This window comes from Leuciscus leuciscus (assembly GCF_965113295.1).
Source record: "Leuciscus leuciscus genome assembly, chromosome: 10".
NCBI lineage: Eukaryota > Metazoa > Chordata > Actinopteri > Cypriniformes > Leuciscidae > Leuciscus > Leuciscus leuciscus.
The window spans coordinates 15,159,131-15,175,405 of NC_138734.1; the positions used below are offsets into that span (position 1 = coordinate 15,159,131).

The 16,275-nt window shown below is 43.1% G+C and overlaps 1 protein-coding gene across 2 annotated transcripts; it reads right to left on the minus strand.

Moving 5' to 3' along the window:
- Positions 1–8,774: 8,774 nt before the first annotated feature.
- Positions 8,775–16,275, minus strand: LOC309508439 (sterile alpha motif domain-containing protein 3-like; the record flags this gene model as incomplete). 2 transcript variants are annotated; one of them, XM_082183077.1, is made up of 7 exons in its annotated part: positions 11,401–11,545; positions 11,219–11,306; positions 10,866–11,021; positions 10,407–10,613; positions 10,103–10,271; positions 9,858–9,937; positions 8,775–9,074 (listed from the first exon to the last, which is right to left on the minus strand). In XM_082183077.1, the coding sequence occupies exons 1-7, from the start codon at positions 11,415–11,417 to the stop codon at positions 8,775–8,777; spliced, it is 1,017 nt and encodes a 338-aa protein (XP_082039203.1). In that variant the 5' UTR covers positions 11,418–11,545. The 2 variants fall into 2 exon arrangements, 1 of the variants encoding a protein (XP_082039203.1); XR_014209450.1 differs by lacking the exons at positions 9,858–9,937; positions 10,103–10,271; positions 10,407–10,613; ... (1 more) ...; positions 11,219–11,306; positions 11,401–11,545 and adding exons at positions 13,735–13,918; positions 15,631–16,275 and having other exon boundaries at positions 8,936–9,074.

A 16,275-nucleotide genomic window follows, 5' to 3' on the forward strand; every position in this document is an offset into this window, starting at 1 on the left:
GTTTTCTTAGGAAGTTAGAAAACTTAGAATTTATGAAGATAGCATGTATTAACTCACCGTCCGCAGCTGCCATAGTGTCCCGACTTGTCCCTCCACTAAAAGAGGGACGGTGACCCAGCACACCGTCCATCAAGTCGAACCATGGAAAGTTCCTTCTCTGGGCACCGCTTTGTCCATTGTGCGTTTTAATCGCCTTGTACTGCGCCCGCAACTTTTTTTTTTTTTTTTTAACTTGAAGCGTTGTTCGCTGAATGCTTAGCTTAGCAAGTTCAGCAACAATGTATTTTATAACGTCCTCGTTTCTGCACACGCCGTCAAATTGACGTTGTACCCTTTCTTCTGCCCAAATGCTCAGAAGAGCTTTGGTATCTTCGACAGACCAGTACAGGCGATTCTCCATTTCGAGCAGTGTTTATTTTTCGCGATATAAAAAAGTGAAATGTGCATCTTGCCGCAGACCATAACTTTCCCTAACACCGATAAACTCCGCCTTTTACCTTGACCACGCCTCTAGAGCTGGCCCAAGGTATTCGATGGGCCAGAAATCCTGGCCGTTGGCCCCGAGTAAGCCCCGATCAAGCCCCGGAAGTGACAGTGGAAACGCGACTGGCCCTGGCACGCACTAGCACGGCCTGGCCCTGGCCCGACAGTGGAAACGCGGCTAGTGTCTTTGTCCAGGGTGCCATGATAGTCTATGAGAACATTGGTGTATCTCAAAAAACTCACTAAACGTCATTGGCACAAAGCCTTGAAGGAGCCTTAGAAGTTTCAAGCCCATGTTTTTTTCACAGGAGTGACCTCCTAAGAATCCTTGCCGAGTCCAACAATACCAAACATGCCAGGTTTCGCCTTATGGTTTTTGTAAGTGTCATTTAGAGCTTTAAAAAATTGTGGTTATCTTCAAAGCCGTTAGTCCGATCGAGACGACAACAACAAAAAAAACAAAGGAAATTTGAAAACATAGGTAAATAGCTAAACAATAACGCCAAAATGTAAAAATTATGATAGGAACTGACAAAAAAAAATTATTAAATCCAATCAATTTCACCCATGGATCATTTTGATGCTCTCACATGTTTGAAACGAACAATGATGGATTGTGATGAAATTTGTTTTGAATTGGGACTGGCGAATCCCCGTCCATACTGTCAATGACCGTTCGCAAAGACCCGCCCACTTTAGTTACTGTTGCTATGTCTGACAAGCGACGCCACTCTCACACCACACCAAGTTCTCACGCAGTGAAAAATACATTGCGGATCAGAGAAAAGACTGCGCGCTGACAGACAAGTACTTTTGATATGAAACAAGGTCTCACCTTTCAAATGTAGTCATTTTTTAGAGACATTTAAACAATAAATACCGTTTTGTGACTCTTTAATGTGTCTGACAGATCGCTGTAGACTCGAGGCTCAGTTAAAGCTGCTCGTGAACCGATCATCAATTGGTGAGCATATGTGACATAACATCATTAACAAGCATGCCAAATTTTATGGAGATCGGACCAAAGGTGGCGTTATAACTGTTAAAAAACTTTAAAACCATACATTTTCTATGGTACATTGCCTGTATTGGCTCTAAATGGTGTTTTCCATCTATTATGTCAGTGGTTACATGCTTGCTAAATAAAACTTAATCACTTTTGATGCTTTTGTGCTTAAAGGCCTTAACTGCTTGAACCCCGATAAATGCTGCTTGCAGCTTTAATTGTTATTATTATTTTATGCAGCACTGCGTAGCCTATGCCTACAAGGCACAACAAACCTGGTGTTCATTATATATTGTTGGAAACGTGTGTGTGTGTGTGTATTCTGTGAATTTTAAAAAGAAATTTTAACCAGAAAAATCTCAAATCTATTCCCAAAATCGTGCAGCCTTATAGTTTCTCTTGATATCATTATGTTCACAGTTTTTTTCTTTTAGGGACCAGATGCAACTGAAAATCAAACACCTTGGAAATTAAAGGCATGTACAATGTTTTTAGGAATGGCACAAAGGTCTCTGTCTTTGGATCATTGTTTTCAATGTGCTCTTTTGTCATTTGTATTTTTGGATTGTGTTGTGCTGTAAATAAATCCAAACAATCTAAAAGCCATTCTTTTTTAAATCTCCTCATTCTTTGTGCAAGGTTGCTCTGAATGACAGGGCCTGATCGCTCCTAATAGGGCAGTTAGGGGAGTGTCTTTGTCTTTCTCAGGTGTTAAAGCCTTACATATTCATGAGATGATCACGCCTCTTCGCATATGGCGTTGTCACACAAAACACGTCTTAGAAATTTTAAATCAATATATTGTCTTATCTGAATGAGCAGTCAGGGTGATTTTCACATAGTTTTGGAGCAAATATTCTAGGCTATGTCATACAATTTTCAAAAGTCTTGTGAAGAAATAATCAGTATGGGTTTCATGGCCTTATTTCAGTGAGAATTTCTTTTTGTATTTTCACAAACCACGCATAAATGTCATTATCTCAAAACTACAAACTTTTACATACATGCTGCTGATATATTATTGTAGCAGAGTTTGTGCTGAATACAGTGTAATCAGACTTTAGCCATGAAAATGTCACTAGTAACAGAAAAAACCACAAATGTCAGAGCATGTCAGAACACCTCCATGGCCCAGAAAACAGCTCAGACCTCAGGAGGGTTAAGGGTTAAATGGAAAACAGTTTAATTCACAGATTCAATAATAATTCATCTCACAACCATACAATGTAACATCCCCAAATAAAATGCCATAATGTTTAGGATGTCATGTCTGATATAAAAAACATTAAAAACATTTTTTTTAAAATTAAGAAGCATTTCACTGACCAACTGACAACTTACTGCCACTACAAAAACAAAATGAACAGCGATAGAGAATAGATGCATGGCAAGGGAATAAATACAATGGAACCATTTATCTTTTCCTTCTTTCAATTTCATGAACATCACTAATAAGAACATGTGCAGAAAAACATAAGTTTATTATCAAAGACCAAGCAAAACACTTTAGCACACCACACCAAAGTAAAGAGAGTCACTTAACGGATAAACTACATGACACTTGATGTGTTCTGGATTAAAAAACACAAGCTTTGAGCTCATCCACAACGCTCTACAAACCTCCCAACACAGCTTAACATAAATGCCGCATACTAACAAACAGTTTATCATCGACACAGTATCCAAAGCATGAAAATCCATCACCTCAAAAGGGTCAAGGACAGTCCAGTCCTGTTCATATTTCACCAAGTAGGCGTAATAGTGATGACAGAAAGAAAGCGGAATTAATAGTTTTCCACATAACGCCCAATCTGTGTGTATGTTTAGAACATATTTGACCTGAAAAAACAAAGGTATTTTTTCACAGTGCAAATGACCCACAACAAAGACATCTCCCACACAGTATTTAACACTGTTAATCACAACCTCTGTAACTCGGTTGAGTGTAATGTCCTGAAAATTGACATGTTTGTACCGCTCACTAACAGTTATGGAATGCCTAAGAGCTGAAGGAAGAGACTGTAACAGTGTGTTAACACTGCGTCCCATAACCCTCTCATACTCCCCAAACATATTAGTTGAGGAAAATTCCCAACACTGTCTAAACTGATGGCGGCTGCTTAAAGTTGATGTAACATTGATAAAGTTCCTTGAGGAACTAGCTACCTGTTTGAAATACTGATGTTTCCCTTCAAATCTCATGCACCACAAAGACCGTAAAGGACCGTAGGACAACATTGTCACGATAGGTCAAAAAGTGAAGCGAGGATCCAAGTTCAGGTAAGGAATTTATTAAATAATAAACAAAATAAAACTACAAACAAAAACAGGGACAGACCAGGGAGGGACGGGAGGGACAGACCAGGGAGGGACGGGAGGGACAGACCAGGGAGGGACGGGAGGGACAGACCAGGGAGGGACGGGAGGGACAGACCAGGGAGGGACGGGAGGGACAGACCAGGGAGGGACGGGAGGGACAGACCAGGGAGGGACGGGAGGGACAGACCAGGGAGGGACGGGAGGGACAGACCAGGGAGGGACGGGAGGGACAGACCAGGGAGGGACAGACCAGGGAGGGACAGACCAGGGAGGGACAGACAGACAGTCCATCTGGCGGCCAGGGCGGAGACGACCCCTCGGGCGGCCATGGCGGAGACGACCCCTCGGGCGGCCATGGCGGAGACGACCCCTCGGGCGGCCATGGCGGAGACGACCCCTCGGGCGGCCATGGCGGAGACGACCCCTCGGGCGGCCATGGCGGAGACGACCCCTCGGGCGGCCATGGCGGAGACGACCCCTCGGGCGGCCATGGCTCAGGAACTGGAACAGACACCACCGGCTCAGGAACTGGAACAGACACCACCGGCTCAGGAGACGACCCCTCGGGCGGCCATGGCGCTGGAACAGACACCACCAGGGAGGGACAGACCAGGGAGGGACAGGTAGACAGTCCATCTGGCGGCCAGGGCGGAGACAACCCTCGGGCGGCCATGGCGGAGACGACCCCTCGGGCGGCCATGGCGGAGACGACCCCTCGGGCGGCCATGGCGGAGACGACCCCTCGGGCGGCCATGGCGGAGACGACCCCTCGGGCGGCCATGGCGGAGACGACCCCTCGGGCGGCCATGGCGGAGACGACCCCTCGGGCGGCCATGGCGGAGACGACCCCTCGGGCGGCCATGGCGGAGACGACCCCTCGGGCGGCCATGGCGCTGGAACAGACACCACCGGCTCAGGAGACGACCCCTCGGGCGGCCATGGCGCTGGAACAGACACCACCGGCTCAGGAACTGGAACAGACACCACCGGCTCAGGAGACGACCCCTCGGGCGGCCATGGCGCTGGAACAGACACCACCGGCTCAGGAACTGGAACAGACACCACCGGCTCAGGAACTGGAACAGACACCACCGGCTCAGGAGACGACCCCTCGGACGGCCATGGCGCTGGAACAGACACCACCGGCTCAGGAACTGGAACAGACACCACCGGCTCAGGAGACGACCCCTCGGGCGGCCATGGCGCTGGAACAGACACCACCGGCTCAGGAACTGAAACAGACACCACCGGCTCAGGAACTGGAACAGACACCACCGGCTCAGGAGACGACCCCTCGGACGGCCATGGCGCTGGAACAGACACCACCGGCTCAGGAACTGGAACAGACACCACCGGCTCAGGAGACGACCCCTCGGGCGGCCATGGCGCTGGAACAGACACCACCGGCTCAGGAACTGGAACAGACACCACCGGTTCAGACACCACCGGCTCAGGAACAGACACCACCGGCTCAGGAACTGGCACCACCGGCTCAGGAACTGGCACCACCGGCTCAGGAACTGGCACCACCGGCTCAGGAACTGGCACCACCGGCTCAGGAACTGGCACCACCGGCTCAGGAACTGGCACCACCGGCTCAGGAACTGGCACCACCGGCTCAGGAACTGGAACAGACACCTCCGGAACAGGAACAGACACCACCGGTTCAGACACCACCGGCTCAGGAACAGACACCACCGGCTCAGGAACTGGAACTGGCACCACCGACTCAGGCTCAGGAACAGACACCACCGGCTCAGGAACAGATACCACCGGTTCAGACACCACCGGTTCAGGAACAGATACCACCGGCTCAGGAACTGGAACAGACACCACCGGCTCAGGAACTGGAACAAACACCACTGGAACAGACACCACCGGCTCAGGAGACGACCCCTCGGGCGGCCATGGCGCTGGAACAGACACCACCGGCTCAGGAACTGGAACAGACACCACCGGCTCAGGAACTGGAACAGACACCACCGGCTCAGGAACTGGAACAGACACCACCGGCTCAGGAACTGGAACAGACACCACCGGCTCAGGAGACGACCTCTCGGGCGGCCATGGCGCTGGAACAGACACCACCGGCTCAGGAGACGACCCCTCGGGCGGCCATGGCGCTGGAAAAGACACCACCGGCTCAGGAACTGGAACAGACACCACCGGCTCAGGAACAGATACCACCGGCTCAGGAACTGGAACAGACACCACCGGAACAGGAACAGACACCACCGGTTCAGACACCACCGGCTCAGGAACTGGAACTGGCACCACAGGCTCAGGAACAGACACCACCGGCTCAGGAACAGACGCCACCGGCTCAGGCTCAGGAACAGACGCCACCGGCTCAGGCTCAGGAACAGACGCCACCGGCTCAGGCTCAGGAACAGACGCCACCGGCTCAGGCTCAGGAACAGACGCCACCGGCTCAGGCTCAGGAACAGACGCCACCGGCTCAGGCTCAGGAACAGACGCCACCGGCTCAGGCTCAGGAACAGACGCCACCGGCTCAGGCTCAGGCTCAGGAACAGACGCCACCGGCTCAGGAACAGACACAGGCACGGCGGCGGCCATCTTGTCCGGAACTGGGACCACCAGAGTCGGATCCTCCTGGACCACCCAATTAGGGGAAGCAACAACTGCCCCTTCCAGGGGAACTGTAGCCACTACGGGTACTTCCAGGGAGACTGGAACCTCTTTAGCAGGAGGATTACCGTTAGGCTCCAAGGAATTCACAAATTCCTCAAACGTCAGATGACTCAACACTCTCATTATCAGGAAGTTGATGGGTTCATCAAGGGCGTAATTAAACAAGTCCTTAAGAGCCATAACACCAAGCCCCAGTCCTTCTGCAGCAGCGCTGAACGAGGCAGGCATAAGTCAGGAACATAACACAAGGGAAACATAGACAATACAACGATCCAACAAAGACTGCAAACACAAAGGAGCTTATAAAAGGGACAAATCAGGCAGATAATTAGGGAACAACAGGTGGGACAAATGAAACCAATAATGAGATAACAAGGAGGGTGGGGTCAAAACAGAGACAGGAACACAAACACCACATGTGCTACACGAGACAGGACAGGCATGTGACAAACATTAGACGAGAATAATGGATCAAGTAATGACATTTTGGAGTTATCACATTTCCAAACTCTTTTTCCATGCCACACAAAAACTCAGAAACTAATTGGTCAAGAAGAAGAAGGGACTCTTTTTTTACAACCGGTGCCATTACAATGTCGGCAATTTCACGACACAATAAATATATCCGCCAGTAACTGCAGCCTTCAGGTACCCTGTGTGCCATCAAGAAAGGAAGTAGGCGGAATAAACACCACTTCTGTGAAGCAGATCCAACAACACTGGATCCATGTAAGATATTTTCTGAGAAAGCCACAGGCTTATTTGTCTTATCATTTTGTCCAATGGACATCTTTCTTAGTTCATCATTTAGTTCTTGTATGGTTATATGTTTTTCTTGATGAGCTTTACATACAACAAGCCTCAATACCAACGGTGCTACACCCTCCAAGAAATCATGCATGACATCTGGAGGAAGAGATGTTGTGACGTCAAAGTAATCTAACTGGTCAAATACACATCCACCACGAACTCCATACATTCCTTTGTTTTCTGGATTTTGTTTTACACATTCTAAATGGTATCTGTGTACATCAGCATTTCTTAAAACAAAATCAGATTCACTGAAGTTCTTTTTCATCTCAGAGTGAGTAGCCATGCAGTATCTACAGATTCGACCAGCACCAAAAGACATGGCAAATCCACCTATCATGTGAGATGACAGATTGTCTCCCAATATTGCAGCTACAGCTCCAAAAACATGCTTCTCCATGCCATTAACAATGATATTAAGTCCCTCTGAAGACAATTTTTTAAGGTCATCAAGTAAAGGCTTCAAAATTACATCTAAACCAAACTTTTTTACGTGAACGTAACGGACAAGCAAAGCTAGATGGATATGTTTTAACTGTGAGCAGTACTTTGAACTTACGTTTCCAACAGTGTAGTAGAATGCACAAAGTTTGTGCTTGTTGCGTTTAGAACCCAGCGGATTACACACCTCAAATTCATCCTCATATAGGTGTAACCTTAGAGCATCTGGATTATCTGCAAATACCTTGTGGTTCCTGAAATAAAATCCGTCTCTATAATCAGTTAGAACATGTTCATCTCTTTCACAGTTTCGCTCTCTCTGCATAGAATCCCAAACATCTTCATGAGAGCAGTATTTCTGAAGTACATCACAAATGGGTACATAAGAGTAGCTTCCAACTTTACGACCACTTGGGTCTCTCAGTGCGCAGTCTACAGGTTCAGTCATTTCAAGGTTGGATTTGCAGTAGTTTTTCAACATATGCGGAGACCTAACAAGTTTTGATGCCTCTGAAAAAAAGTCAGAACACTGCAGAACTTCATAAAGTTCAGGACAAGATTCCACATTGAAGCCATTTTTTTCAAGATGATATTTTAGAAATGCATCATAGTTTGCTTTAAAGAAGTCAAACAAAAAATTTACATCATCCAGTATTTCTTGTTGAACAGTCTGAGGAAGGTGGTTTTTTTCCCTCGATTTCAGAATAAAGCCAAAAAGATTCTCTCTAAACTGCACTAACAGTTCATTCATCTCAGGAGGTTCAGGAGGATTGACAGCATCACTGGGCCCTTGCTCCTCCTCGCCCACTACTGTTTCCTGGATATCATGAGCAGTGGCTCGTCTGGAATGTCTTAAATAAATGTCTTTATGCTTCCTGTAAATATGTCGTCGGAAGGACTCATATTTAGAAAATGTTGATTGACAGTTGTTAAGGCCACACGTTATGGTAAAATGTGGCTCATGTGCATGAACAAGTCCGATGTGCTGGATTAACTTCATCAATATGAAGGCTCTTCGAGAGCATTTAGGACAGCTGAATGGTGTAGGCATTGCGGTTGTTGATCAAGCTAAAATGTTGATTACCCTGGTCACACTAACAGGTAGAGGCTTATCACCAACCTCAGACATTTTTAGAACATATCGCTGAATGAAAATCAGGGTGTTCTTCAGGCGAGATGGATATACCACGTTGTAGATGAAGTAAGCACAAAAAGCAGCAATAACACCTTCCTCCAAACCAAGCACCCTGCAGACTGACTGCCCATCCAGTTTGACCACTGCAGGGACCCTTTGAGTCAGCACACTCCTCCAGTCAGCGACAGCGTCGAGTTGTACAGTAGGATATGGCGATGGTGGCTGATCCTGCAAGAGATCATAAAGTAGTTACCTTAAATCTACCACAAACATTCATAAAAAATAAAAAAAATAAAAATAAAAAACTGTTAATATATATATATATATATATATATTATATATATATATATATATATATATATATTATATTATATATATATATATATATATGAAGAGTTCAGATGCAAAAGCCTCTAAGTGCCATCTGAAATTTTCTTCTATATTGATCATTTTATCAAGCTCGTATATTTAAGTTCAATAATTTCACTTGAATGGCAATGCAAATTACCTATTAATTGTCATTTAAGTGAAATTACTGAACTTAAAAATATACGAGATTGATAAAAATGATCATTCTAGAAGAAAATTTCAGATGGCACTTAGAGGCTTTTGCATCTGAACTCACATTCATATATACACACACACATACATACATACATACATACACACACACACACTAAAAAAACATCTACGGTAAGTAAAGACCTTAAAGCGCCCATATTATGCTCCTTTTCAGATTCATTATTGTATTTTAAGGTTGTACCAGAATAGGTTTACATGGTTTAATTTTCAAAAAACACCATATTTTTGTTGTACTGCACAGCTCTCTCTCACTGCTGCAGTGAGGTTTGCACTATGCGGCCCCCCCATGTCCACACCAAGGCCCAGCATTGATAGCTAGAAACTTTGTATTATGAAATAAGACATCCAAGGGATGGTTATAATTCTCCCAGTCTATGTGGGAAGTAATGTAAAAAAAAAATTTAAATAAAGTATATGCAAATTACACACCTCCCCAAGTATGACGAGAATGTCATTTTTCTCCCTAAACAGGATCGGCAACAGCAGGATTGCAGCTCTGAAATCAATCCCTGAAAATAAAAAAAATAAATAAAAAATGGAAGTGTATTACGTGAATGTACAGTGTATTTTGGTTAGTTAGACCTTATCTTGTCTGAAGACAAATAGAAAAGAAATGAAGCTTAAATGGCTCCACAACACTAGGGGTGACCATGGCTGATCAGTGAGTCACTTACCAGGGACATCTTCGGTGAGGGCAGCCTCTCTTTCCTCCAAAGCCAGATCTGCAAGGGGAGATTTCCTTTGAGTCAAGCTAAGCACTTTGGGTACTAGGACCTTAAAGCCATCTTCGAATCTTCGGAAGATATTCATTTCATCATGAAGCCGGCCCATTTCTTGAAATAGCTGCAACACAGCACAAACAAACGGGAAACATGCCACAACATTATCATAGGATTTTAAAATTAAATTTCAAAGAGAGCCTTTAGTAATTTAATATGAACTCCCAACACAAATGTAAGGAAATAAATGTAGACAAACCCCACATGGACTCTTAAGGAATGGATATTTGTTAATGGCTTCTTTGACAGTCATCCCATTGGCAATCTCTCGCCTTCTCCAAGCAAATGTCCTCATCATCCATTCCTCCACCATTCGGGCATCTGGCTGTGTCTTCCGGTACTGGTCCTGCAGGACTTTCACATGGCTTGCTACTGAGGTATCATCCTCCCCAATAATATCCACCTTCTACGACACAGAGGGATGACAAACATTTGCTCATTTGTCAGTTGCTTTTCCCCTTTTTAATGTTTATGAAAAATGAGCCCTTAATAACAATTTATTACATTTTATATAGCGCTTTATCATAGCTATTTAAAGCACTTTACGGGGGGACTATTCTCTACTATGCTGGGTTAAGGGGCTAACCATTGGGCCACACTGCTTGTGTGTAAAACATGCACACATAGATATACAGCAAACCAAAGAAGATGCTCTGACCTTTGATGCCTTGACTCGTTTGCTTGTGTTTTCTTCCTGTTGTAAAGGCTTTGTGTGATGACCAAATTTCTGTTTCATTCTTCTCACCTCTTCATCATCTACCAGTGGCACCCGCTCATATTTGAACTTACGTTTGAGAGACATGTGCCAGGTATGCTATTTAAAAGAATATAAAATAGAACAATTAAATAAGCATACAAACCACTTGCAGAAAACTGAAAGCACAAGCATGAAAATACATGGTGGAAAACAATGTGTGCATCAAAATGCAGAGAACATAGTTAATATCTTGACTGGATTAGTACTCTAGGTATAATAAATAAAGGTTGGCAATTAATAATCTGTCAACTCACATAACCATTGCCTTCTTTGTCCTTTAAGAAAGGGTATTTCAAAATCAGGGCCTTACACACTTTCACATAGTCATCATTGGTCGGAAACCTGTAACAGCGATGCAAAAGAAGGTGAGGAATGTAACATCAGACATAGTATTAATAACTCAAATGCCGTGATCCAGTTGGGTTGCAAAACTTACATTTTGATCAGGGCCATGGTTTCATACAATGTTCTTATGATTTTGTTGTGATCGCATCTCTCAATTTTGCATGGCGGTTTTTGGTCCAACTTTGTCTGAACATATCTGGGAAATTTAGGAATGATGAAAACTGCTGGGAAGGCTGATGATGAAATAAAACAATAGTCTTAAAATGTTGGCAAATTAACCACACTGTAACAATACAAGTTAAAGTCCTGCAGTGTAGATGTTACTTCAGTAAAAGTGTGCAAGTATCATCAGGAAAATGTAGTTAAAGTATTAAACCATTGTAGAAAGAGTAAAGGATCCAACCAGTTGTGTTGTGTTGTGTTTAATGATCTCATCATCTCAGTTGGACTTGTAGCCGTTATATTGTCGGCTAGTTTACTTTAGAATCAAACATCAGATTTTATAAACTACATGTAACTAGTAACTAAAGTAACTAGTAACTAAAGCTGTAACAGATGAATGTAGTGGAGTAACTAAAGCAAGTAACTAAAGCTGTAACAGATGAATGTAGTGGAGTAACTAAAGCAACTAGTAACTAAAGCTGTAACAGAGGAATGTAGTGGAGTAACTAAAGCTGGAACAGATGAATGTAGTGGCGTAACTAAAATAACTAGTAACTAAATCTGTAACAGATGAATGTAGCGGAGTAAAAGTAGAAAGTGGCATGAAAAGAAAAGACTCAAGTAAAGTACAAGTAGCTCAACATTTGGTCTGAAGTAGTGTTGGGCGATATGCTCCATTTTTATATCGTCCTATCGTCAGCCTGTGAGATAGGCGATACACAATATTATCGTGAGGGGGGCGGGGCTTACTTATTTGATTATTAACTTGCTTATTTACTCGTTAATTTGCTTGTTTAATGGAAATTTACGGACACACATTATCCTCTCATGCCGTTACAGATGCAGCATTTTGAGTATACTTCTGCACGAGATGGGAACACGTTTTAATAATTTCTTAGGTCAAGAAAGAGTCGGAGTTTGTGATATATGTCCTCCTACCAGTGCTCTCTCTGTCTGTATGCACTTCACATATCGCACTTCAATAAGCCCAGAACGCGGGTTGTGTTTTAAATGCCGGGAGAAATCAGAGGCAAATATCTAAAAGTCGATCGGTTATACTTAAACTTATGACTTGACTCCGATAAAGGAAAACGGGTTTGTCACAGTTCTGTCACCCTTGTCTGGGTTTTCTCTTGGTTTAGTGACAGAGCTGTGACACTCCCGGTTTGTCATGTGTTTGTGTTAGTCTGGTCTGTTGTGAGCACATAGCTGTCATGTTATTTCCTTGTGCCATGTGCTCTCCTGTCAATTGTCAAACCCCGCCCATCTTGTTATCTCGTTATTGTTTAATGTCCCTCACCTGCCTGCCTCGTTACCTTCCTTGTTTGTTCCCTATTTAGTCCCCCTGTGTTTGCAGTCCTGTGCTGGTTCGTTGTCTATGTTCCCTCGTGTTCCTTTTGATGCCTGCCTAAGTTCGGCAGTTCCCCCCCCCATGGGGTTGTTTTGATTGTAAGTTTGTTTTGTTTATTTAATAAATTCCTTTTACGCACATGAATCCTCGCTTCCTGTTTTACCCATTCCGTGACAGAGTTAATGTGTTTACATGACATGCATTGTCAGTTTATTCAGCATAATCGAGTTAATAACGTGCATGTAAACGCGCTCATTCACTGAAAATGAAAGCAGAAACGGACTGAGCTTTCGCTGCATTAACAGCGCGTTCTCTCAGAGACGACGGTGGATATAACGGTATAGCAACTATCTTAATTTACTGGCTTAATATTTCTCTTGTGGACTTACATTATTGACAGTGAAACAATTAGAAGAATATTACTTGTTAAACAAGTGTTTGAAGTTGCTTTTGATTTTCACAGACGGCAGAGTTGTGCTGCGTTCGTGAACTAAAGACCGTTATTAGGCCTATATAATTTTAGTGATATAATCATTAATATTTTGTAATGTTTTTAGTGTTATTAGTGTCATTAAATGTTTTGTTAATGTGCTATGGAAACAAAATACTGACGAACAACGATGCCGTCTTCATCTTGGCTCTGTATAAGAATGATGCGTCTGTTAAAACAAGCACTCTTGACAATTTGTGAATGGATCTCATACGCGCGTCGGTGATGTCGCAAGTGTGGTGATGTCGTTATGAATTTAGGCATAAACTACCTGAGCCAGGTAAATTCAGATCCAGATAAAAAACGTCTAGAGTGGTAACCTTAAAGCTATATTATATTGCTATGAGATTATAGAGTTATTTTCCATGATTCTACTTAGGCCTAACGTTATAACAATGACATAACATTACTGTTACCGGTACCTTGATTCCGCTGTAGCCTTCTCTGAATGTACCGGGACAGGCTCGAGGGTTAGTGTCACGGTTTCTTTCCACTGCTGAACAAATCGGTTGAATTTGGCTTGCTTCTTAAACGATCCTTCAAAGAGGCATGAAACCATCCTCTCAGTCAATCCATAGTCCACTGCTTCTCCGTCAACTTCATTATCTAGACAATAGAGAAAAGAAAAACAGCAATGTTAACCACCACTGTGGTAACAGCATACAACAATTTAAAAAGGCACATTATGTCAGACTGTAACGTTAATGTAAGTCAATGGGGGAAAAAATTGTTTTGATCCAGTTTGGTTCATTGGGTATTTTTCTCATATCCAGAGGTATGGGCTTGCCGTTACGTCTTTTTTTTTTTTTTTTTTTGGACAGCGGGGAAAGTATTGAAAGAAGTTAAAACCATTAATGATAGTAATCGGTTTATTTTTTATAACAGCAGCTAGATAACGTTAGTAATGTTAACGTTACTCGAAAGGGAGGTTAGCAACCGTTGGTCGGTTCTGTCAGTTAACGTTAACCTGATGTTGTCATTTAACTTTAGTCTTGCATGGTTTTACGAAGATGTTCTAAGACAGTTTGACGACAAAATAAAAACTAAATCATACTTTCAAACCCTCGTTGGCTATCGATAGTCACATTCCGCCCAAATGGCTTTGCTTTAGCATTACAATATTTCAGAACAAAAGACTGTTGGGCGGCAAAAACGCTTCTCATCCAACTCTGACACAGTAGTTTTATAGCTTAACGTTAGCTATAACGATAAAAAATAAAATAAAATAAAAACACCATTTTTGCCGCCCAACAGTCTTTTGTTCTGAAATATTTTAATGGATGAGAAGCGTTTTTGCCGCTTCTCATCCAACTCTGACGCAGTAGTTTTATAGCTATAAAACTACTGCGTCAGAGTTGGATGAGAAGCGTTTTTGCCGCCGAAAAGTTAACGTTAACGTTAGCTGGATGGTTAACTGTAGCTAAGATAGTTACGCTACTTATAATAATAGTATGTGGAATGGCAATATGGGACATAATACTGCTAATGTTTTAACTAACGTTAACGTTAATAATGGCAATCGTCAATGTCTAGCTAACGTCTAATGTTGACAGAGTATGAACCATAGACAGTATAAGAAGTGGACAGAGTCATCTCATTGGAAGTCAATTGAGACAAGTGAAGCCCATTTTTAGCGATTTATTTTAGCACTTCCGTTCCTGACGCGCAGACTCAAACCGACTCAAACTAAGCTTGATGACGTGAGCAACCTGTCTGACAGATGTAAATATTCTAGTAGCTGTGTGTGCAAACTGCCAACGTTAATCTTGCAGAGACGGCGAGCTTGAGCAAAGAGTTATTTGGCGTGAGTGAGCAGGAGTAAGTATTCTGATTAATTATTTTGTATAGTATTTATTTTAAAATGTTATTCCCTTGACGTACCCCCGATTGCCTGCGAGCTTCTCCTCCTGTCTGTACGGTAATCTCTCTACTGTGCGACAGAGAGTCGAGTGGATATGACGCAATCGTTAGCCTGTTTTTACAAAAACTGTTTCTACGGGGCCATAATGTAACATAGAAGGTAATGGAGCCTTTTATACATTGTCGTGTTTCTTTAGAAATAAATAATGGACAAATGGAGTCTTTAAACACCTCAGATGTAAAGTTATTCGCTGTCAAAGTGACGCCAAAATGAATGGGAGTCAATGGAAATGCTCACGCAAGTGAAGTTCTGCTACAAGATGGCGGCCGGCTTCAACTTCCGGTCGATATATTACCCGCCTGGTATGAACTTGGCTAGCGCTAACATTAACAGTAAAAGTTAACTTCCAACTTTGAATTAACACCACAAACACTGATTAAAAATTTAAATACTTTACCTTTGAATTTACTTCTCTCCTCTTCAGTGACCTCTATCCCAAAATGAAATAACTCCGTGATTAAATCCTCCGTGGATAAATGTCGAAGCGCCATCCTCCCGCCTTTGATCGACACTGACAGAGACTGACAGTTGGATCACTGTCGATTCACTCATGTATCCTTCCGCGCTGCAATATTTATGCTTCCGCCGAGTCGAACACTGGTTAGCCTGTAGCTAGGTCCTTTCAATAGAACACAACTTAAAGCGTTAACAATTATTTGTCTGTTTCATTCTGATATAAATAGGGTAAAGGGTTTGAAAATCAAATTCTTCAATACTGTTTGTGAATATAAATGATTACATAATCCTCATTAACATGATTAAAAATGATTCAAAGGGACACTTCACAAAAAAACTAAAACAAAAAAACATTCTGATTTATTTTGCCCATATCTCAGAACTTTACCGTTAATTTAGTTTGACAATTATTGAGTTTGATAGTATAGGTTAACTTGTGTTTCTATATTGAGAGATGACATTTTCAGCATCCACTAATTCCTGCCATTTCACATTTAAACATGAAGGTACAAATATGTAAGGGACAAATATGTACCTTACACTTCGAAAAGCCCACAATGTACAATGGAAGGTGCATAATTGTACC